Here is a 25170-nt window from a genome sequence, read left to right as displayed (position 1 = left end):
AAAAAGTATCGACAGGCTCAAACTTGTAACTCCAGTTTTACTTCAAGAGGATCATACGGATTTCGGCAGCACAGGAAGCATGAGAGGAACGGTAGAGGTTATGCAGAGGCTGGGAAACATCAGAATATATTTATGACATGAGACATTTGCCCAATACAAACAATGCTCTGTGTCTACACACACACACACACACAAGGCATTGAACAAAACTAGTTCCTGGTGGCAATGGGTCCTTATGAATCCACCACTGGTTTATAGCATGGGAGACGGCAAATGCCCGGTGCCCTGAGCCTGGCCGCTGTGGGAACCCAGCTGATGTCCTGTGGGTGGCACGGCTTTGCTGCTCACTTGCAACTGGTTTCCAGGAGTTGCAGAAAGGGTGGGGAAGCAGGAGGGTCAAAGGCTCAAGCCCACTCCCCTCCATCCAAAGAGACTTTCCATTTTTTGTTTGATGAGGATTAGGAAGAAAGGGGCAAAGATTAGTCATAATTTATGGCCTCTGTCAAAAGCCAGCTCTAAACCGAAGGGAAGGGAATAAGTGGATTATGAAAAGAAAACAAATGGAGAGAAAAGAGGGCAAAGGATAAACTGCATTCAGTAATATTTATTAATTTGATTTTAAAAGGAAAATAAGGGATCCGTTCTAATGGTTCACCTTCCTATGAACCCTGGAGTCCCCCCAAACCCTGAAGACGTCTTCCTGGCGCTGCTGTGAGGTAGATCGGAGCTGTTCCGCGGCTAAAGTGAGAGGGGCCGGTTTGGCAGAGGGAGCCCAGGACAAACCCCAAAGCTTGACCTTCTCTAGCCTGCTACTCTCCGCCTGGGCCACAGCGCCTAGCGAACCCCGAGTGGCTCATCAGGGTCTGGGCAGCGGCAGTAAGGAGCCAGGGTGCTCTCTCTGCCCTGAGCATGAAGCACACAAGTGCACAAGGTGACAGGTGCCCCTACCAAAGCCAGCCCGGCTGCTCCAGAGCAGCTGAGCGCTACTTCCAAGGTAGCAGTGAAGTCCAGGGGTAGGGTTTAGAAAACTCTTCTCAGAAAGAGAGAGGGAGAGGGTGGTGAAACCCACTTGGTAGGGATGCCCTTCGCATGCCACGGTCCGTCCATCAGGCTCTGGAGGCCGGAGTTTACAGCTGGGGAATTCCAGGCTCATTCTGTACAGAGGCCAGAGGCTTTCCGAAGGTTCTGGGTCAATGGAGTTTGTTGCTTCTTGTCCTTCAGGCCTAAGAGACTCCCCAGGAAGCCCTGAAAATGGAGAGAACGTACCTTGGGGTGAAGGAGCAGAGGGTGGGAACAGGAAAGCTGGCTAGAAGGGCAGAGATCAAGGACCCTGGAACGCATCGGGGCACCACCCAGCCGCAAAAATCCCACCTCCCGACTCCAACCCAGCCCGGGCGGGGCACAAATTCGCACTCACAGGGGCCCCTGCTCTTGTCTGTCCTTCATACCCGAAGTGAGTTGTCACCTTCATAGCCATCAAACCTTGGAGAGAAACCAGAGCCGAGGCCGAAGGGGTAGGACAGCCTCGAAGGGGTAGGACAGCCACTAGCCTTCTCTTCCAGTGCGAGAGCCGGGTCTAGTGACCGCAAGAAATCTAGGCGGCCAAAGAACTGAGCCAGAAAACCAAAACTACAGCTGATCCGGCAGGACACAGGCCTGGGGCGCGGCAGCGCGTTCCTTCCCGCGAGCCACCTTTGGGTCCGAGGGTGAAGAACAGCCTGCCGCCCTCCTTTGCTTGAACCCCGGTGGACGGATCCCGTTTGGGTTCCCTACCTCAGTTCCCTGTTCTCTCCAGGCAGGGCCGTCCCCCACCTTCTCCTAGCAACCCCCAAATTCAAAAAGTCAACCCAGGGAGACACGGAATGCTTCCCGACCCTGCTCCGCCGGTCCCTTCACCCGGGTGACCTACCCGTCGAGCGGCGGGCACGGCCCGGACTGCGCGGGGCTGCTCAGGGCTGCGGGGGCGCGAGAGGGGACGCGGACCGGGGAGGCGGCGACGCGGGGCTCCTCCCGCCCGCGGCGACACAGGAGACGGCGGAAGGCGCTGCGAAAGTCCGGGCTGCGGCAGTAGATGAGCGGGTTGAAGGCGGAGTTGGCATAGCCTAGCCAGTTAAGGGCAAGGAATGCCGGGTTGGGGACTAGAGAGGGGCCCCCGAGGGCGCGCAGAACGTTGGCCAGGAAGAAGGGCAACCAGCAGAGAGTGAATGTGCCCATGATGAGCCCCAGGGTGCGCAGGGCCCGGTGTTCCCGGAGAGGCAGCAGGCGCGCGGGCCGCCGGCCGCAGGAGGGCACTCCGTCGGGCGAGGCGCACGTCCCCGCCGAGGCGGGGGACCGACAGCGCGGCGCCGCCGGCGGGGACTCCTCCTGCGGAAAGCGGCCCAGCTCCCCGCGCAGCACGCGCAGCTGGCGCGTAGCCACGACGAACACTTTCGCGTAGACGAAGAGCATCACCAGAAGTGGAAGGTAGAAGGACACGGAGGAGGAGAGCAGCACGTAGGGCATGTTGGAGGCGAAGGTGCAGCAGCGCGGGTTGGAGTGGCAACGCTGCGCCTCGGCGTCGGCCCCGACGCGCCACCACTGGCTCATGATGGGCGCAAACGACACCGCGGCGGATACGAGCCACACCAGGAGCACGGCTGCTCGGGCGCGGCGCTTGGTGACCAGCGCGCCGTAGCGCAGCGGGTTGGTCACGGCCAGGTAGCGGTCCACGGCCAGGGCGCACAGGGTTTCGATGCTAGCGGTCACACACAGCACGTCCACCGAGGTCCACAACTCGCAACCAGTGGCGCCCAACAGCCAGTGGCCAGTCAGCGCCAAGGTGGCCCCCGGTGGCACTACCAGGAGTCCCATTACCAGGTCGGCTGCAGCCAGCGAAGTCACGAACACGTTGGTCATGGTCTGGAGTCTCGGCGTCCGGGCAATGGCCACGATTACCAGCAGGTTGCCTCCCACGGTGGCCAGCACCGCCAGCGCCAGCAGCGCCCCGGCCAGCGCCACCGCCCACGGCACCCCTGGCTCCCCACTCGTGTTGGCGGTATTGGGCGCCAGGGTAGGGGCGTCTGGCCACGAGGCCAGAGACCTGTTCCCGTGAGGCCACGGAGCCATCCCCTTGTCGCGCGTGGGGCGGGAGGGACAACGGGAGGGAGTCTCCCAGATCACCGGGCTCAGGGGAGGGGGCAGCGGGGCGTGGGAGCGAATCCCCCAGCCTGGGCCATCTTCCCGGGTGGAAGGGATGCGGACGCGCAGCCTACCCCCTCCCCACTCCCTTGCTGCCACCGCTCTGGGGGGAGGAGTGGCTGCGCTTAAAGGGGCAGCGGCCAATAGTCCCAATGGAGAGGCCTCGGGAGGGGAATCGGAGGTTGGGGAGGGAGGCAGGATGGATACTCGAGTTTTCCTTTAGCCAAAGCTGGAGTAGCAGATGCCCCGATTCCTCTGCCACTATCTGTCCACCCCTCCCACGGCCAGGCCTGTGGACTCAGCACAGCGCTCCCTTGGCGCTGGTTTCCTGGAGCCCTGCGCCTGCTTTCTCAGAAGGTCCAGCAGCAACACTGGGGCAAGGGCAAGAGCGAACACTTGCACCCCACCCTTCCCCAAGTCAGAGGAAAAGGTGACGCTCCGGCTCAAGCAGAACCGGGCACCGTAGTCCTAGTCGCTCCTCAGCTGCCCTGGCCCTGGGCTAAAGTATTTTAAACAAAGTAGTGGTGGGCAGACACTGACCCCTCTCCCCTCCCAAGACCTCGTCCCAGTGAGATTCCTCCCTTTCCCTTCTTCTAGTTCACTTACCTTCTTTTCTCCTCCAGTTTTCTGTTCTTTTTAAGAACAGCTATGGAAGAAATTTCCCAGGTTTTGGGAGTTTTTTTCATTGCTTGCCCATTTGCGATTGGATCTCGCCTTAGGTCACCTGTGATGCCAGAGCGAATGGATTCCTCCATCTTCCCCGCTCTGCACCGCCCCTTCCCCCCCCCCCCCCCACCTACCAGTTTTCTGGACAGACCCCTTCCCTTAAAGTTCTTCTGTCATAAAGACGTTAAAGATGGATGAGCGGGTTTGAGGTTGAGACTTGCCCACCGTTACCTGCCCACGAATCTTCCATCACCATCCACCCACAATGGTAAAGTGTTTCTCCACTTCCTTGAAGAGTGTATTGGTGAACCTTTAAAAACTAGAAGGCACTGAGTTGAGGAACTCACAGGTTCACCTTGAGCGTGTGACTGCCAGGCCTGGTGTTTGAACTCTGCTGAAGCCCCTCCACGGCCTGGTCAGAGGCCCCCCTCTCCTGACAGGCCAGATCCCCCTTCCCTTCTCCCTTTCCTCACCCACACCTAACAGGCTTAGTTCTGCCAACCCAAGTCCTCCCAACGGCTAACCCAGCTCCTCTCAGATTGGGTGTGAAGCTGGGAGATAAGCCCCGGGTTCAAGGTGAGGGGCAGGAAGGTACGATTAGGGCCCGTCAGGACCTGGTCCTTGAGCTGTCTCGCCTCCTCCCCTGAAACCAGGGGACCAAAGGGGGAAAAAATGCTCATGGAAAATGCCTCCAGGGCCCTGCCCTAGCAAGCCGCTTTTGAACAGCACCATATTTCAAAAGAACGCTGTATAGTCACTGGTCTAAGCAATCCCTCTGGGAGGCTGAGCCAGGGGTTGGGAGTTAGGAAGATTGGAGAAGTAAGAACCTAAAATTATCCCTGAGGAAAAAGAACCAGCTCCATCTCCCAGGGACCCAGCCACTCACCCATGAGCAGGGTTTGTCAGGGGCTCTCAAGCAGATGCCTCCCATGCCCAGGAAGTACCCTGAGCAGGCCTTCAGATCCATGGAAATGCTGGGTGGGTGGAGGTAAAGAGGCAGCCTCTGGCCTCTCCCCCACCCCTGTCCCCCCAAGTCATGCCAGAGTGGTGCAGGCCCCACTGGGCCCGAGTCTTGGCTGTGGCTCCTTGCTGATCAAAGGCAGTCTCTCCCAAGCTGGGTTTTGTAACACCCCAGGGTGTTGCCAGTTCTCTTAAAGCAGTGTCATAAGATTCTCAAAAATCAGTCTTTAAAACAAATACATGGGATTGAGCAGGTTTTTTTCCAGCATATCAGAGTTGGCTGGAGAAGCGAAGAGGTGCCGGGAAATCAAGCAACTTCAAAGGATGTCACTGCTTTAGGGGTGACCTAGTTTTTTGAAGGACATGTGTAAAAATGTTTACATTTTCAAAAAAGACAAGATTTCCCAAACCACATAACCATGCCTAAGTTTAGGGAATGATTAGGCCCGTAACCAAATGACACCGTGGGAAGAGAAATTCCAGACTCCAGCTCATGAAGGCTTTTATGAGCACGCAGAGCTGGAGGCACCTGGCTTCCTTCCTTCCTTCCTCCTCTGCACCCCCACTCCTCCTCCCCTTCCTCGGTCTGGTTGTCCCCTGCCCAGCTGACAGGATGAATGGCTCTCTCTTTTGCCACTTCGGTCTATGGGATTATTCTCCCTTTTTCGTGATTTTGTGCTTTTTTAACTTAATTTTTTTTTTTCAAAGACACGGTCTTGCTCTGTTGCTCAAGCTGGAGTGCAGTGGCCCAATCATAGCTCACTGAAACCTCAAACTCCCAGACTCAAGGGAGCCTCCCACCTCCACCTGCTGAGTAGCTGGGACTACAGGCCCATGTCACCACACTGGCTAATTTTTAACAATTTTTTTTGTAGAGACGGGGTCTCACTGTGTTGCTAGGCTGATCTTGAACTCCAGCCTCAAGCAATCTTCTCTCCTCAGCCTCCCAAAATGTTGGGATTATAGGCATGAGCCACTGTGCTCAGCCTAACCTAATTTTCTGAATAGATAATACATTTAGGTTGGGCATGGTTGCTCATGCTTGTAATCCTAGCACTCTGGGAGGCTGAGGCGGGAAGATCTCTTGAGCTCAGGAGTTCAAGACCAGCCTAAGCAGGAGTGAGACCCTATGTCTACTAAAAATACAAAAAAAAAAAAGCCAGGCAACTAAAAATAGACAAAATTAGCCAGGCATGGTAGTGCGCACCTGTTGTCCCAGCTACTCGGGAGGCTGAGGCTGGAGGATTGCTTGGGCCCAGGAATATGAGGTTGCTGTGAGCTAGGCTGACACCACAGCACTCTAGCCCAGGCAACAGAGGGAGATTCTGTCTCAAAAATAAATAAATAAAAATAAAAAAATATAACACATTCACATTATTCAACCATCAAAATAATATACAATGCATGTAACAGAAAGTTGCCTTCATCCTAGATTTTCTCTGGGAACAGGTAACTACCATTAGTCTCTTGTTTATCCTTCTAGTCATATTTTATGTACATACAAGTCAATAAAAAATATATACTCTTTTGTCCTTTCTTTCTACATAAATAATAATAAAATACACCCACAATTCTGCACCTTGCATATTTTAACCATTAATGCATATTTGTGATTCTACCAGATCAATACACAAAAGCGTCCCATTTTTAGTATTCCATCATATGCATATATCACAGTCTATGAAACCAATCAGCTATGGATGAATGTCTAGCTTACTTCCCTTCTTTACTAATAGATGATATTGCGATGAATAACTTGTGTACACGTCATTCACGTGTGTGTAAGTATATTCTACAAATAGAATTTGCTACATTATAAGGCACGTGCATTTGCAGATTTGAAAGATATTGCCCAGTGGTCCTCCCTGGGTGATGTACCCATTTACACTCTCACCATCATTCTTGGTGGCCAGCAGCGGGGTGGAAGCAAGTGGCCTACTGCTCCGGGAAGTCGTCCTGGTGACCAGCCTAGGGGGAATTAGTACCGCTGTCTGTGGAGGTCATCCAAGTCTGGACAGACACATGCGCTGCCCAGAGAGAGCACTACACTGGCCCTCCGTCCCCAGATGACCTCTGTCTGTGCCCTTGGAAGCTGGCAGTGAATGTGGGCCTCTGAATCTACCAAGTTCAGGCCCCCAGGCTGCTGTTTATGTGTTGGGGGCTCCAAGGGTTATGTGTCAGGGAGAAAGCGGGCTGTCATGTAGACTATGTGGCCACAGAGCCTGATGGGCAGTTCTAATAGCAGGGAAGAGTTCTCCCTCCCTTGCTGGGCGCAGCTTGTGGTCCTATGAGCATCATGACAGGGTGCATATGTGTGTGTGTGTGTGTGTATCTGTTTACATGACATGGTATGAAGAAGCCCAGGGGAGTTCAGATGATCATGGCCTTGTGGTACCTTGTCCAAGACTACATATGTTAGAGGTGGTTATATTCCGTCACCCCTCTTGCTTTAGAGTTCTTGAAGGAAGCCTGGTGCAGTGGGACACACGTGTAATCCCAGCACTTTGGGAAGCTGAGGCAGGAGGACCACTTGAGACCAGGAGTTCAAGACAAGCCTGGGCAACATAGTGAGACTCCATCTCTACAAAAAATAAGAAAAAATTGTCAGGCGTGGCAGTGCGCGCCTGTAGTCCCAGCTATCAGGAGGCTGAGGCACGAGGATCACCTCAGCTCGTAAGTTCAAGGTTGCAGGGAGCTATGATCGTGCCACTGTACTTCAGCCTGGACAACAGAAGAAGACTCTATCTCTAAAAAGCTTAAGTTCTTGAAGGGAGCAGAAACTAGGTGGAAGTTTTTCCTGCCCCTTTACCCCATCTCTCTTCCCTGTTGCCCACGGTAACCATCCATTCAGTTTTTTGAAATTGTGTGTATATGTGTAGCCTCCGAACAGCTGGTTTGGTGTTTGCTGTTTCTCCTTTTGTCCCAATCAGTCTAGGGGGACAGGGTGGCAGTGGCACAGTGACCAGCTAACAAGGGCCTTAAAGACCAGAGCCAGCACCAACATTCTACAGATTAACCTGCCGTGCGGAGAGGAGACGGAGGCTTGTCCACGATCACACAGTAAAGGCTCATTTCTAACAGGAAATGAGGTGTCCGGGAGCCGGCTCCCATTCCAGAACACTCCCGCACTCCCAGCCAGGCTGGGGCTGCTGCTGCCTTCTGGTCTGTCCTCCTGGGGGTGCCCAGCATGGACCACCATCCTCCCAGCGGGCAGAGAGGTGAAACCTATCAGAGCTGACAAGAAGCCCCTAAGACTTTCCTGGTCTCCTATAACGTGGCAGAGCGAACTCCTCCCACGTCTCATCTGCTTCCCACGGCCAGACCCGGAGGACCTGAAGGGGACGCAGAGAGGAGGCCTCTGTTCTTGGGAAACCAAAAGTACCTTGATGTGTAAGGGCTGGCCTGGGACAAGACGAGGTGGGCAGGGGGCGTTTTCTAGCTGTGCCTTCTCTTTTAGTTCCTGGTCATAAATGGAAGAAAAGGGACCAAGAAAAGTTTCCTTCCCTCCTGCAGCAGGAAGAGAAATCCTTGTTCCCATCTCTGAACGATCACTGAAATCCTTCACTAGCGGAGACGCTGCTCCCAGGGGCTGGGAAAGGGCTCACATCCCACCTACAGCCCAGACCAGACGCTCAGCCCTCTGTCCAGCCAGGCGCCCTGTCCCAGGAGGCAGGGGAGGGATCAAGCGGTGGGGGAAGCAGAAAGCAGGACTCGGGGCCACCAACCCAGAGACAAGTGTCCAGCATCACTTTTCGAGTCACCCCGGGATACTCGCTGATTTGGTTGCAGCCACTGGCTCAGAAAGAGGCTGGCACTTGAGCTGGAGCAACTCCAGTCCCCTCCCCTGGGACGCACCTGCGGGAGCAGGGACACGGAGAGAAAGCAGGCAAGGCGGGGAGGATGGTCCTGCCCCAGCAGCGACAGCAGGGCCTGGCGGGGTGAGACCGCGCCAATCAAGAAACTTTTGTACCCCCATAATATGCTGAAATAAAAAAAATAAAAATAAAATAAAGTCTAAAAAAAAAGAAGAAGGATCGAGGAGCTTTCCGGGCTGCGGAGGGCAGCGGAGCCCCACAAATGCTTGGGGATGGCCACAAGCCCCTCAGGAAAGAATGAGTGAATGACGTGGGCAAGGGCCAGATGCCAGCGGGGGAGGCCATGGTGGGGGAGAGGGGAAGCGTTTCCTGTTTTTGAAGAAGTCATGGGAAAAATGCCACTTTTGTTTTTCAACCCCAAGAGGAGGCAGGGCATCTTGCTATCGAGTCAGGACGGGACTGTCTTCCCCTCTCGTGATGAAGGGGACACAGGAGGAAGAGGAGGAGGTGCCATCCTCTGGCCTGCCACTCAGTCCGAGTCATCACGGGGGGCCTGGCCGGTGGGGGCATGGCACCCTGGGGCCCCCAGCCTTGGGCCGGCCCCACGTTGGGCATGCCCCTAGAGAGGTGACCAGGACCCGGGCCCTGCCCCTCAGTAGGGAGCTCCCAGGCCCTCAAAGGGGGGTGGCTCTGTTCCCCCGCGGGAGCCCCACACATCCTGGGGTTGGCAGCTTTAGGCACAGATATTGGGCAGGGTGGGTTTATCCCATCACAGAGAAGGGAAAGAAAGCAAAGAAGGGCATCTCTTGGGGATGCCAAGGTGACATCTTTGAGGAGAGCCTGCTGTACCTTCAACCCAGCCCCCATGAGCAGACGGGCCATTTCGCACCCCTAGTTCTGTCCTCCCAACCCTGGCCCTCAGAGCCCGAAGGAGACAGCAGTGGCCCGAGTCACACCTTCTTCCTCTCTCCTGCTGAGCCTGTCCCCAGCAGTCCTTGTGAAACTGTCGCTTCATGGGTGCTCTGCAAGACATTAGCAGCAGGAGTGGATGAGGGTTACCATTTCTCAACTACAAATAGTGCTATTAAGATTTAGCGAGGACACCTGTTCAGGGTCACAGAGGACATGGGGTGATGAGGCCAGGAAGAAAAGCCATTTCTCCCAGAGCAGTTTGGGAGTGGAGGGGAGGGAGGAGGAGGTGCAGGGAGGGCTGGAGACAGAGAGCAAGTCATCAACATTGGCCTCCACTTCCGGGAACTCGAATGGCCTCCGGGTCCCCTGAAGGACCTGCAAGGGTGAGTCCAGCAGTGCCGGAGAGTGAAGAGGGGGTGGGACTCGGAGCTGTGGCAGGGAGCAGGAAGGAGGATTTTGTTTATGGGGCACAGTTTGTCTGCAGGCCCAGAGTGGGCAGGTCCTGGAAGGGGTGGGGACAGGAGTCAAGCAGAGAAGGATGTAAACAGTGCTGGGAATGCCAGCTCTCTCCTGGGAGGTGGGGGGGGGGGGGCAGCGGAAGGCAGCCCTGGCTTTCTGAAAAGGGGCTTCCGTTTTTGCCATTTGGACCCCATTAAAATACTTCAAATGATGCCACGGACACTCAAGGCTCAGGGCTCCTGTGGTTCCTAGATGCCCTACAAGGACGACAGAGCACCAGGAAGAAATGACATTATGGAGAAGAGTCCCAGCTGGGGACAATGTGCCCCTACCCTATTCCATCATCCCCTTCTCAGGAGGGAGAAGGAGGAACCAATGAACCCATTGGAGTCTGTTTTATGTGGTGCCAGCGTTAGGGTCGGGGGACAATAAGGAGCCATCGTCCTTGGGAACCAATGCAGAGCTGCTTCCATTCATGTTGGATGGCAGATGCACGTGCCCAGCAAGCAACTCATATGAGAGAGCTCTGACATTTGGGCACACACACACAGATGAGCACATGTGTGACACACACATAACACGTACACTCCTGCATATAAGTACACACACGATCAGAGTCCCACAAACTCAGAGAGGTGTGCACACACAAAACAGAAACTCAGATACCCAGAGGTGCACCCTTCCTCCCCACCAAGACAGTCATCACAGCCACGCGCACAGTCAAGCACACCCAGCCCGAGCCCACCCGCGCACAGATGCAAGCCCACACCTCCATGCAAAAGGCCAGCGACTGTCCCCCACGGGGGCACACTCCCGCTGCTGAGCTGGGAGTGAGGCACGGACCCCGTGGCTGCAGAGAGCTCCAGCCCTGCTGCAGAAGCGGAACGAGGTCAGGGGCCGGCACACTTGGCTGCGTCTCTCACCACTCATCTCTGAGTCGTGGCACTAATGGCACAGAACTGCAGGTCTCGAGTCTGTCGTGGGAAAGTCCTTTTAAAGCCTGAAAGGCACAACAGCTTAAATTAAACCCAGCGCACCCCCTGCTCGCTCAGAGGGAGCCGGTCACTGCTAGCCAGCTGTCCGCGGCGTTGGACTGTCATTCGTCCCGGGGAAACTCCTCAGGCAAGTCCTTTTTTTGGGAAAAAAAAAGGACTGAGAAGGAATGCCTGCCCCGTTGCGCCAGGGACTCATTCACTGGTCAGCGCTTGCTGGACACAGCTGTGTGCCGGCACCAGGCTAGGTGCTGGGAGTCCCAAGGGGTGTCAGACACTGCAGCCACCTTCAGACAGATTCCACTCTGGAAGATGAGACCTAAACACAGGGAAATAACTGCCAAGCCACTAGGGCAGGAGGAGGGAGGTGAGTGTCAGGGATAGTAGGAGTCCAAGGAAGGAGAAATCACTTCCAGAGGGGAGGGTCAGAAAATCAGGGGAACTGGAGTTGGGTGTTAACACACGACTAGGACTTGGAAAGGCACGGAAGGTGAAATGCCATCCCAGATGGTAGGACCGGTGCGCTCAATAATGCAGGGGCTCTAGATGGGGGGGTTTCTTTGGCTGCCTCGCCTGCCTTGTGCAGTACGCCAGACACCTCGGAAGAGGGGCCCACCCCACCAATACTTGCTCACCCCCCTCAGCCGCAGTCGTGGGAGCCTCCCCTTCGTCCACTCAGCATCCAGACTCACAGACTTGATCCCCGTTACCTTTGTGGTTGGTTGGTTGGTTGGTTGGTTGGTTGGTTTTGGAGACAGGGTCTCGATTTGTCACCCAGGCTGGAATGCAGGGTCACAATCAGAGCTCACTGCAGCCTCGAACGTGTGGGCTCAAGCGATCCTCCTACTTCAGCCTCCCAAGTAGCTAGGACTACAGGCACATGCCACCACGCCCAACTTTTCTCTTTTTTTTTTTTTTGTAGTGAAGGGAGGTCTCTCTGTGTTGCCCAGGCTGGTCTCAAACTCCTGGCCTGCAGTGGTCCTCCCACCTCGGCCCCCAAAAGGGCTAAGATTACAGGCGTGAGCCACCATGCCTGGCCCATTGGTCTTCATTACACATTGGTGTTCACCTCTCATTTTGAATTTGGCAAAATTGACACCTTCCTACAGGTCACATCATCTCTTTCTGGAAAGGTTTCTCGTTCCCAAGGCCAGCTACCCCCCCCCCCACCTGACAGGCTTCCTGGAACCACGTCCTCTGTCCCCAGTGGACCTGCCCCAGGACCCACGCCCATCAGCACCTCCCTCCTTATAAGTTTCATCGCTATAAATCCATGCTTTTTACTGAAGATTTGATCTCATATTAAAATGAAAAGATTCTGAAAGGGAATGTCCCTCAGTCAGTCACCCCTTCTGGTGAATGGCTTTACAAAACCTTTCCTGAGAAGAGTTTGCCCAGTGGATACAACACTCGAGGACCCCAGATGCTGTCCAGGAGAATGGGAGAAATTTCCTTCTGCAGCCAAGTATGGGGTGTGTTTGGGAAAATGAGCTCTCTGACAGAGGGGAGGGACAGTCCCTCAGAGAAGCTTGCGGGGTGATGCCTTGTGTGATAAGCATAGCCATCGAAATGCGACAAACTGGACCCGGATTCCTGCAGGGAATTTTGAAACAAGAACCATTTTTGGAAAAATGAGGGGAAGGAACATAAGGCCAGGTGTCCTGAAAGCTCGGCTGACCCGTCGTAACTGTGAATGCAGTTTATTTTTTATTTATGTATTTTTTTTTTACACATAGGACTCTTTCTTTGTCATTATTAAAAGTCTGAATTTTAAGCAGATTCTTGAATTGGTGTTTCATATCCATCAGCTCTTTCAACTTTAGTACCTGTGTCGTCCCCAATAGCTTTTCCAGGACTACCACCTTCACCGTAGCTCCATGAGTTTTCCCGATTCAAACCTGGGCTGCTTCAGCATTTTTACTTTTCTAATGAAGACATCATGGAGGAGATAAGCAGATTGGAAAGGCTTTTCTTTCTTTTTTTTTTTTTTTTCTTGAGACAGAGTCTCACTCTGTTGCCCAGGCTAAAGTGCCGTGGTGTCAGCCTAGCTCACAGCAACCTCAAACTGCTGGGCTCAAGCGATCCTACTGCCTCAGCCTCCCGAGTAACTGGGACTACAGTCATGTGCCACCATGCCTGGCTAATTTTTTATATATACTTTTAGCTGTCCATATAATTTCTTTCTATTTTCAGTAGAGACGGGGATCTCACTCTTGCTCAGGCTGATCTGGAACTCCTGAGCTCAAACAATCCACCCGCCTTGGCCTCCCAGAGTGCTAGGATTACAGGCATGAGCCACCGTGCCCCGGCAAGTCCTGGAGTCCAAAAGCCTAAGAACCAGAAGCGCCAGTATCCGAGGGCAGGAGAAGATGGATGTTCCCAGCTCAAGCAAAGAAAGAGAATTTGCCCTTTGTGTTCTAGCCCTCAGTAATTGGGTGGTGCCCACCCACATTGGTGAGGACACATCTTTACCCAGTCTGCTGATTCAAATGCTAATTTCTTCCAGAAACACCCTCGCACACAGCCAGAAATAATGTTGTAACAGCTCTCTGGGAATCTCTTAGCCCAGTCAAACTGACACATAAAATTAGCCATTATGATAGGCTGTCCTGTTCAGTACCCTACTTTTGCAGGCTGAAGTGTAAAGGGGCAACTGATTTATCCAAGATCTTACAGCATGTGACTGGTTTCCAGCTCTTGGCTCTTGGATGACTTTCTTTTCTACCACACTGAGCTCCAGGACCAGAAAGCTGGACATTGAAAATATATCTATCTTTGTTCTATATGGGCTGATTTGAGTTCATAAGAATATGTTCTTCTTTGAAACTCTAGCATCCCCCTATAAAATAATGGCTATAGGCCATTATCATCAATAGCTGCTAAAACCATTTAGATGAAGGCTGAGGGGAGGTGTTTTATAATGAATGGATCAGGCTGACAACACCTAAACTTCACCGGTCAATTTTAATGTTACCAAAAGAGAGACAACCAGACCTCACATGCCTCCTAATGAGACATAATATAAGCACATTGCACCTTAATTATGAAAAAGGGAGAGAAGACTTAAATTACTAAAATCAGAAATCAAAGAGGGGACATTACTACCAATTTTACAGGGGGAAAAAAGATTATAAAAGAATTCTATGAGCAAACGTACTCCAGTTGGATATAACCTAGATGAAATGGACAAATTCCTAGAAATATAAATTTCTACCAAAACTGACTCAAGAAGAAACAGAAAATCTGAATAGACCTATACAAAGTAAGGAGATTGAATCAGTAATCAAAAACCTCCCAGAAAGAAAGGAACCAGATGGTTTCACTGGTGAATTCTACTGAACATTTAAGGAAGAAATAACACCAATCCTTTTCAAACTCTTTCAAAAAATTGAAGATGAGGGATATTTCCTAACTTATTCTGTGAGGCCAGTATTATCCTGATATCAAAGCCAAAGACTACAAACCAATATTTCTTGTGAATATAGATGCAAAAATTCTCAACAAAATACTAGCAAACTGAGTTCAGCAGCATATTAAAAGGACAATACCCAATAACCAACTGGGATTTACCCCAGGAATGCAAGGATGATTCAACATATGAAAACCAATGTGATATGCCACATTAACAAACTAGAGGAAAAAACCCACATGGTCATATCAATTGATGCAGAAAATTTGATGTTGACAAAATCCAACAACCTTTCATAATACAAACACTCAACAAATTAAAAATAGAAGATAACTTCCTCAATATACTAAAGGCCACATATGAAAAACCCACAGGTGACATCATACTCAATGGAAAAGGACCGAAAGTTTTTCTCCTAAGATCAGGAACAAGACAAGGATGCCCACTTTTGCCACTTTTATTCAGCATGTTACTAGAAGGTCTAGTCAGAGCAGTTAGACAAGAAAGAGAGATAAAAAGGTATCTAAGTTAAAAAGGTTAAATTATCTCTATTCACAGATGGCATGATCTTATATATAGAAAACCCTAAAGAATCCACAAAAAAAGCTATTAGCAATAATAAATTCAACAAAATTGCAGTAAACAAAATTAACACACAAAAATCAGTTGTATTTCTGTACACTAGCACTGAACAATACAAAAAAGAAATAAAGAAAATTTTATTTACAACAATAACCTCAAAAAGAATAAAACATTTGGGGCCAGGCATGGTGGCTCACACCTGTAATCCCAGCACTTTGGGAGGCAAGGCAAGAGGATCAATTGAGGTCAGGAGTTTGAGACCAGCCTGGACAACATAATGAGATCTCATCTCTACAAAAAAAGTAAAACAAAAATTAGCTGGGGATGGTGATGTGAGCCTTCAGTCCCAGCTACTCGGGAGGCTGAGGTGGGAGGATCACTTGAGCCCGGGAGTTGGAGGCTGCAGTGTACTATGATTGCACCTATAAATGGCCAGAGCACTCCAGTCTAGGCAACATAGCAAGATCCCATCTCTTGGATAAAAAAAGTGGTAGAAATGGAAAATTTTATGTTACATATGTTTTACCACAAACGTATGTTTAGTGTTGCTAGGTATAAAGATGGGTGAAAATGATCTTCAAAGTCATCTTCATGGTAGGGGATGTGGGGGGCTATGTTAGAGTTTTTGGGCTTGCCTGGAAAATCCTTAATGAAACAAACAAACAGAACTGAGATCTGAGGCTCCTTCCCACAAGAATACCTGTTCCTCAGTGCGGAAGTGCACCTAGATGGTTGCAGGGAGCTCCAGCCCCTGGCACGGTGGGTCCCCTCCCACCCTGCTACCAGCCGGGATTGTCTGCATGGGTGCTCGGGCAATGAGTGCTCAGGGTCTGGGGACATGCCAGAGATTCTAGCAGCTGAGTGGATCAGCCAACCATTTTCAAAGAGAACCCTAATAACATTGCTCTATGGAGAGCTCAGCCCACGAATGCAAGTCTGCTCAAGGCACTGGGCAGTTTACTTGGTTTGTTTTGAGGATTCCAGCCCTCAGAAACCAGTGGGAGGTAAGGAGCCATCAGATTATGGCTGAAAAGTTAAAGGGAGATTTCCATTCCAAATCTACGTCTCTAACAGCAACAAATGGACTGATCTCTGAAGAAAAAAGAAAAGAAATCATAGAGCTGAGGTCAGGAAACATCTGCACCAAAAAGGGGCCCGAGGCTCGTGGCACCATGTTGGAAGACACCACGGCATGCCGTGGGGCCAGTGTGCTGGGACTGCGCACACAGGGTTCCTTCCTATTCCATAACTTCCTAGAGACCTGGCAGAGGGCAGGCACAGAAACCCAGGTGTGGGTCCCCTTCCTGAATGGGGACCCTCTGCCTGCCTCAGAGAGCGCCACGACCGATTGAGAGACTGCATTCTGCAAAGTGAGGGGACCTCGGGCATCAAGGCTGTTGGTTCCCGGTGTCTGTTGTTTCGGTGCTGTTGAGCCTGTGATAAAATTGCTGGTACATTTATCCTGTTTTCTTACAAAACCAAAATGAAACCTCATTGACTGTTTTTGTATAGAACCAAAACACTGAGGTTTATTGACAGCCAGGCAGAGAGAGGAAAAAACCAGAAATGACTGAAGATTCTTCTCTAGGGCGTCCTCGGGTTCACAAAGCACAGATCTTGATGTCCTTGTTAATCCTGAAACAGGATCTTCAAAGCTGCTGCCCTTGCCCAGAGTTTCTAGACCAGAGGCTGGCAAATTACAGCCCATGGGTCAATGCTAGCCTAGCACTCCTTTTTGCATGGCCCAAGAACTCAGAATTGTTTTTACATTTTTAAAGAGTTAAAAAAAAAAACAATTTGGCAGGACGCAGTGGCTCACGCCCGTAATCCTAGCACTCTGGGAGGCCAAGGCAGGAGGATCACTCAAGGTCAGGAGTTAGAGACCAGCCTGAGCAAGAGCGAGACCCCGTCTCTACTAAAAATAGAAAGAAATTATATGGAAAACTAAAAATATATACAGAAAAAATTAGCCGGGCATGGTGGCACATGCCTGTAGTCCCAGCGACGCGAGAGGCTGAGGGAGGAGGATCACTTGAGCCCAGGAGTCTGAGGTTGCTGTGAGCTAGGCTGACGCCATGGCACTCTAACCCAGGCAACAGAGTGAGACTCTGTCTCAAAAAAAAAAAAAAAAACCACCAATTTAAAAAATATCATCTGGGGCTGGGCAAAGTGGCTCACACCTGTAATCCTAGCACTCTGGGAGGCTGAGGCAGGCGGATTGTTTGAGGTCAGGAGTTTGAGACCAGCCTGAGCAAGAGCAAGACCCTGTCCCTAAAAAAAAATTAAAAAAAAAAAAAAAAGTAGTATTTCGTGACACATAAAAATTACATGAAATTCAAATTTAAGTGTGCATACATAAAGTTTTGCTGGAACGCAGCCACACTCGTACTGTGGCTGCTTTGTCACCAGCACAGGGCCGAGGCACAGGCAGAGCTTGCAGCCAAATAGCCTCGTAAGGCTCGGAGGTTCCCGAGATGGACCTGAACCCGGCAGACTAACCTCCTCATTCCGCCAGGGTTGTCTACAGAATGTTAAACCTTTATCAGCTACGTTGGTGTTTATATGTCCAGCGCCTTGGAGGCCAGTGGGGGACCTGTTTGTGGTTGGCCAGTCTCACCAGGGAAGCCTGGGCCCATGGGAGGCCCCCTGGGGAGTTTCAGGGTTCTCAGGGAATGAGTCGCGTGTGCCCAAGTTCCTTAGCATGGCTGCAGCCAGAACCTCCAAGAGGCCCACGAGCGTGGAGTGGTCCGTCTGGAGTCCCCGAGGCTGCCCGCGGTGCCCCACATCCACTGTCTGCCATTGGGAGCCACGAGGGTGAGTCCAGCCTTAGGAATGCAGCAGCCAAGAGGATAGTTGATACTTCTTGGCTTCCTTCCAAACTCCCCCTTCCTCTCTGCATCCTCCCCCCATTTTCCTTAGTGTCCTAAGTACTTGTTTTTTTCTTTAAAAAAAAAAGGAGTAAGAAATAGAAACTTCCCTCCTGACAGCCCCACTGCCGGCCCCATGCTTCCCATATTTCATGCTGGCGGACAACTTATGCATCCCCACCCCTGCTGGGGGACGCCTTCTCCAGGGACTGTCCCCTGAGCGGCAGGGACGAGGGCCTGACAGTGGAGAGGGAATGGTAGATCGAGGCACGAGCTGGCCCAGGGCCGTCTTCTGGGGCCCCTGTGAGGGCTGCGAGAGAGCGGGAGGGACAGCTGCCTTGATGCCACCAACTGCTCAGATGTTTACTGGGCCTCTTCTCTAGGCTGCCCAGTGGGGACGGTGCCCTGGAGGCAGAGACCAGGGACCCGTAGGGCAGTGGCAGTGAAGCCACGGAGAACACGGGCAGAGGGCAGAGCTGTGAGGAGACGCCCGCTTGGCTCCCGTGCTGTGCCGGGCCAGGACAGCACCCATGGCCACCCAGGCCTTGCTTGACCTGTCACACTTCATCAGGGCTCCCTTCCTCCCTGGGCTTCTTTGCTTGACTTGGCTTACCTTGCCCTCCCCTCCCATGCCTGGGCTCACATCTGCCCCCAGATCAGAAGGTGATTCCAATGTCATGATGCCATTTGAGACCCTAGGAGCCAGGAAGGCATTCCAGGATGTGGTGGTGGGAGGGAGGGATCCCTGAGCCCGCAGGGAGAGTCCTCAGACGTCATGCATGACCACCACCAGGGAGATACAGTGGGGCCCATGGAATGGGGAACCCTCCACCCCACAGGCCAGGGGGTGTCTTTGTAGCCACTTCTAGTGTCTGAGGGCCTCTCCATAGGCTGCAGGAGGGAAATCCCTCCAGTGTAATCTCGCCAGGACCTCTTCCACCTCCCCAATACAAAGACGAAATGCTCCCTCTCCAAAAAATGCCTCCAGCCTGGACCAAAGGGTCACTGGTACCTGCCTTTCATCCTGGCCACCGCTTCCATTTCTCCTAACCCCACCCATGCCCTCCACCCTGTAATGAGCCCTTGAGCACTGGAAGAGGAAATGCCAGCAGGATGGGGACGTCTGGTGGCCCCCACTGGCTCCAGAGCAGAGCTTGGCTGGGGGAAAGAGGTCCCTCCTGATGTCATCGATTCAAGAAGCTTCGGGCTCTTCCTGTCCAGTCCTGGGTAATGGGCTCAACAGCTGGACCCGCGGGGAAGCAAAGCCACTGAGGCCGCCAGCTGGGATGTTGAGTTGCTGGGAGACAAGATGCCTGGTGGGAGCAAGAGGCCCGGAGAAAAGCACAAGGACATTCATCCCAGTCTGTTGCCTGTCAGCAAAAGAACCCAATACACTGGCTACAGAACCCCTTCCTGGGCCTGGTAAGATATGCGAGCAAGTAGAAGATGGAATAGTGTCCCCACCAACCCCCCATGTTGTGGTAGATAATTGAGTCCCTGTCCAAAAAGTGAGAACACTCATTAACTCTCATCTTATTCATAATAAAGGCAAGGCCAGGTGCGGTGGCTCACACCTGTAATCCTAGCACTCTGGGAGGCCGAGGTGGGCAGATGTTTGAGCTCAGGAGTTCGAGACCAGCCTGAGCAAGAGCGAGACCCCGTCTCTACTAAAAATAGAAAGAAATTATATGGACAGCTAAAAATATATATAGAAAAATTAGCCGGGCATGGTGGCGCATGCCTATAGTCCCAGCTACTTGGGAGGCTGAGGCAGGAGGATCGCTTGAGCCCAAGAGTTGGAGGTTGCTGTGAGCTAGGCTGATGCCACGGCACTCTAGCCCCGGCAACAGAGTAAGAATCTGTCTCAAAATAAATAAATAAATAAATAAAGTAGGGTAATTCCTCCCACTTTAATCTTTCTTTTTTCCCCAAGATTGTTTTAGTGTTTCTAGGGCCTGTATTTTTCTATATAAATTTTAGAATAAGTTTGTCAATGCCTACAAAATACCTTGCAGGATTTTGATAAGAATTACTTTAAACTTATAGATCAATTTTGGGAGAATTGACATCTTTACTGCATTGAGGCTTCCAATCCATGACCACAGTATATCTCTCCATTTACTTAGATCTTGTATGATTTATTTCATCAGCATTTTTGTAATTTTCAGCATACAGATCCTATGCACATTTTGTTACGTTTCCACTTAAGTATTTCATTTTCTTTGGACCAACTGAAATAGAAAATTTCAGTTTCTGCATGCTTGTTTTTAGTATACAGAAATGTGATTGACCTTTGTGTGTTGATCTTGTATCTTGTAACCTGATAGACTGAACTCATAATAGTTATAGAAGGAGGTTTTGGGTATATTCTTGGCATTTTCTTTAGAAACAATCATGTCATCTACAAATCAGGGCAGTTTTATTTCTTCCTTTCTACTTTATTTATGTCTTTTATTTTTCTTGCCTTATTGTAGTGGCTAGAACTTCCAGCAGTAGGGTGAATAAGAGTGGAGAGAGCAGGTATCCTTGTCTTCTTCCCAATCTTACGGAGAAAGCATTCAGGTTTTCACCATTAATTTTGATGTTAGCTATAGGGTTTTTGTTCTTGTTGTTGTTGTTTTAGAGACAGGGTCTGGCTATGTTGCCCAGATTGGCCTCAAACTCCTGGGCTCAAGTGATCCTCCCGCCTCAGCCTCTCAAGTAGCTGAGACAACAAGTATGCACCACAAGCTATTCCTAACTTGCTGAGAGTTTTTGCTGTGAATGGGTGCTATATTTGTCAAATGCTTTTTTTGTACCATTTGATATGATTATATGATTTTTCTTCTTTAACATGTTGATACAGTAGGCTTTTTTTTCATATCTAAGCTTTATTGACCACTGAATATGATGGACTTTTGAATGTTGAACCAGACTATATATCTGAAATAAATCTTTTTTGTTGGCATTTGTTTGTTTTTTAAATAGAGATGGGGTCTTGCTCTTGCTCAGGCTCGTCTCGAACTCCTGAGCAATCCTCTTGTCTTGGCCTCCCAGAGTGCTGGGATTATAGGCATGAGCCACCACACCCGGCCTGAAGTAAATCTTACTTGGTCATGCTGTATAATTCTTTTTGTGCTTATATTATATTTATAATTATTTGATATTGATGGTTCAACTTGCTAATATTTTATCGAGGATTTTGCATCTAAGTTCATGAGAGATATTGGTCTATAGTTTTCTTTTTTAGTACTGTCTTTGTCTGGTTTTGGTATCAAGATAATATTGGCCTCATAGAATGAGTTGAGAAATGTTCCCTCCTCTATTTTCTGGAAGAGTTTGTGTAAAATTGGTGTTTATTTTTCTTTGAGTATTTGAATTCTCCAGTGAAACCATCCAAGCTTGGAAATTTCTCTTTGGGGAGAATATATTTTATCTTCATCTCAACCTCTTTGTCCACCAGGTCACAAAGGCTTTGGGCCAAGTTATAGAAACTAGAATTACAAAAGACCTTGGAAACCATCAGGTCCCACATCCCTCAACACATACAAAGAAACTGACGCCTGGGAATGCAATTAACGGCTTGCCCGAGGTCCCAGAGCAGGGCAGCAGCAGAGATGGGAAGGTTGCTCAGTCTCCCTTTCTCTGCTGCTGACATAAAAGGTAGTGGCTTCAGACATGGAAACTCCCAACTTTTCAGACACCCTCAGGACGATGCATCCATGCCCACTTGCTGTCTCATAAGAGATAAAATGCTTCCTTGTGGACAAGGCCTCAATCAGATAAGAAGATCACCCCGTGTCCCTTCTAGCCCAAAGTCAGAACCAGCACGGGCAGAAGGCCAGAGCAGAGCTGGCAACCCAGGCCCGAGGGGGCAGAGGGGCAAAGCTTTGGCTTCAAAATCCCCCAAGGAAGAAGCAACCACAGGGCTACTAGCTCAGGGACCAGCTCCCTGTGTGGCTCTAACGGGCACTTGGATGAGAGATTAGGCTAAAGGGGAACGCAGAGAAAGCAGACACATCTCCCAACAGGACTGACAAAGACTAGGAAGTTCTGTTTTCCTTATGGCCCCAGCCAGGGGCCACTTTCCAAACTGCAGGTGAGAAGGTGAAGAACGGAGTGGATGAATTTCACCTCCCCACTAACCTAACAGGACTTCCCCCACCAGGTCCTCACCCCAGCTCACAGCGTCGTCCCATAGAGAGTTCTGTGATGGAAATACTGTGTATATATCTGCGCTGTGCAATGAGATACCCGCTAGTCATGTGGGTATCGGACACTGGAAATATGAATAGTCTAAGGAACTGAGTTTTAAATTTGATTTAATTGTAATATCCCCATCTCTACTAAAAAATAAATTTGATTTAATTGTAATGAGTTTAAATGGAAACAGCTGTAAGTGCCCGGTGGCTGCTGTATTGGACAGCACAGCACTAGAGGAACCCCTGGAGTGGTAAATGCCCTCACCAACAAACCTAAAAGTCATATGAAAATCAGAATCATGATCTCTAGTAAAGATCACTAAGACACAGTAAGTTGCTTAAAATTGAACCAAAAGCCTCAATCCTCAAATTCGCACCAGTATTACAAGATGCTCTAGATGCATTCATTTCATTTGGGCTCTGTGCGTGACAGTTTCAGTTGTCGTTTTGGGCAACACAAAGAAGGAGCAAATCCCAGTCTTCAGGGGTCCCCGTGGGAGTTACTACCCGGGCGTAGAGTTAGTCGAGAGAAAACACTGCAGGGGTTAGGTGCGCTTCGTGCACGGCTGCATCCCCAGCGCCTAAGAAGACCCCCTGGCCAAGACTACCCTCAGTAAACATTTACTGAGAAAGGACCGACGGGTTGTCAAACGCACTGTTGCACCAAAAAGAAAAAAATTCCCGAAGCAAAACCCGCGGGCGCCACTGGAGGGCGCGCCGGCGCCGCGGAGAGCCGCTCCCCCGCGCGGGCGAACCTGGGGACCCGGCGCCTCCCCCGCCCGGGCGGCTTCCCGGGAGCAAACTGCAGCCACCCCTCTTCGCTTTCATTTGTCCGCGCGTTTTCTCCTGTGTGCACGCCCACCCCTGACCCGGGGCTCGGGGCCAGAGGCTAATCCCCGGTAAGTGTCACATTTTGGGCCCCCAGGGAAGGCCAGGAGGGCCGCGGGAGCAGCCCGGCCCGGACCCCACGGCAGGCTGTTACCTGCGCCGCAGGTCCCCGCGGGGGTGCCGTCGGGGTGTGGCCTCCATCGCACACGCGAGAAGGTTGGGTTTCACAGTGATCGGTGAAGGGCACAGGCATCGTAAGTGGATTTTGAGTCCAGGACCTTTTGTCACAAAACGTGGAGTTAACACCGCCCCATGGGCTTTGAGTTCTTTTCCAGTGTGTCACTGCTGATGGTGGGTTCTGTGACAGCCAGGGAGGCTGGAAGACTCAATGCCGGGCCGGGGCGTCAGGGGAAGGGAACAGGGACGCAGTTATCCTGGAGCCCTTCCCGGGGGCTTGGCAGGTGGCCCTGTCACCACCCAGGGCAGCAAGGCGTCCTGCCCTAGGCTAAAGTGCTCGAGGTTCCTGTATCTCCGCTGCGACCGGATGTCTGCGTCCTCCCCAAATTCATTACACTGAAGCCCCAACCCCAGCGGGAAGGTATTGGGAGGTGGCACCTTTGGGGTGATTAGATTTGTTAATGGATGAGGTCATAAGGGTGGGGCCAGCAATCGTGTTAGTGCTCTTATAAGAAGAGAATGAGGCCAGGCACAGTGGCTCATGCCTGTCATCCTAGCACTCTGGGAGGCCAAGGCAGGAGGATCGCTGGAGGTCAGGAGTTCAAGACCAGCTTGAGCAAGAGTGAGACCCCGTCTCTACTAAAAATAGAAAGAAATGATCTGGACAACTAAAAATATATAGAAAAAATTAGCCTGGCTTGGTGGCACATGCCTGTAGTCCCAGCTACTCGGGAGGCTGAGGCAGGAGGATCACTTGAACCCAGGAGTTTGAGGTTGCTGTGAGCTAGGCTGATGCCACGGCACTCAATCTAGCCCGGGCAACAAAGCAAGACTATGTCTCAAAAAAAAAAAAAAAAAAAAGAAGAAGAGAACAAGACACAGAGCTGTCTATCCCTCAGCCATATGAGGACACAGTGAGAAGGCCACTGTCTGCAAGCCAGGAAGAGGACCCTCCCCAGCAACCGAGCCTGCCCGCACCTTTATCCTGGACTTTCCAGCCTCCAGAGCTGTGAAAAATCAATGTCCATTGCTGAAGCCACTCAGTCTATAACATTTTGTTATAGCAGCCAATCAGGCCCACACACTAGGCTTGCGTCCACTGTGTCCTTTCTTCCTAACATGGTTTTCTTGGCCCAGTACATGGCTCAGGCCTGTAATCCTAGCATTCTGGGAGACTGAGGTGGGAGGATCGCTTGAGCTCAGGAGTGTGAGACCAGCCTGAACAAGAGGGAGACCCCAGCTCTACTAAAAGTAGAAAAAATTAGCCAGGCAACTGAAAAATAGAAAAAATTAGCCAGGTGTGGTGGCACACGCCTGTAATCCCAAGCTACTCGGGAGGCTGAGCCCAGGAGTTTGAGGTTGCTGTGAGCTAAGCTGACACCATGGCGCTCTAGCCTAGGTGACAGAGTGAGAGACTGTGACTCAAAAAAAAAAAAAAAAAAAAAACAACACACACACACAAAAGTGTGGGAATCACTGGAGTAGTGGTTGAGTGTGTGGGCTTTGGAATAAGTACGTTACACAAATATTCAAATTCAGGCTTTGGGCATGGGCAGGCTAGGCTCCCACCCCCAATATCATTTTCCTTACATATGAAATGAGAATAATAATACTTGTCTTGCTGGGAGTAGTGGCTCATGCCTGTAATCCTAGCATTTGGGGAGGCTGAAGCCAGGAGTTTGAGACCAGCCTGGGCAACATAGCAAGACCCTGTCCCTAAAAAATTTTTAAAATTAGCTGGGCTTGTTGGTGCATACCTGTAGTCCTAACTAATTGGGAGGTTGAGGCAGGAGGATCAATTGCTTGAGCCCAGGAGTTTGAGGCTGCAGTGAGCAATGATCGTGCCACTGCACTCCAGCCTGGGTGACAGAGTAAGACCCTGTCTCAAAAAAAAAAAAAAAAACTTGTTTTATAAGGTTGGGCACATTTCAAAGATTCCGTCTGTGTAAAACCTCCTGCACAGTGCCGGCACACGGTAGGAGGTCAGTCAACATCCATTTCCTTCCTTCACACTTGCAGTGTCAGGAATGCCAAGGGCACATTTGCAGTTTTCAGAACATTTGGCTAAAAGAGAAGAGCTGAAATGAGAGAATTTCAGGCACCCACCTGTGAGTGAAGGAGGTATTCACGGTGAGGAAGAACGTT

General features: G+C 51.0%; 1 protein-coding gene across 1 annotated transcript; it reads right to left on the bottom strand.

Moving 5' to 3' along the window:
• Window positions 1-686: 686 nt before the first annotated feature.
• Window positions 687-3213, bottom strand: ADRB3 (adrenoceptor beta 3). Its single transcript, XM_045535908.1, has 2 exons — window positions 1910-3213; window positions 687-1245 (listed from the first exon to the last, which is right to left on the bottom strand). Exons 1-2 carry the CDS (start codon window positions 3103-3105, stop codon window positions 1224-1226), a joined length of 1218 nt encoding a protein of 405 aa, XP_045391864.1. The 5' UTR covers window positions 3106-3213; the 3' UTR covers window positions 687-1223.
• Window positions 3214-25170: the final 21957 nt, after the last annotated feature.

Source organism: Lemur catta, chromosome 22, assembly GCF_020740605.2.
Source record: "Lemur catta isolate mLemCat1 chromosome 22, mLemCat1.pri, whole genome shotgun sequence".
Taxonomy (NCBI): domain Eukaryota; kingdom Metazoa; phylum Chordata; class Mammalia; order Primates; family Lemuridae; genus Lemur; species Lemur catta.
This window is presented reverse-complemented; position numbering and strand designations above follow the sequence as displayed.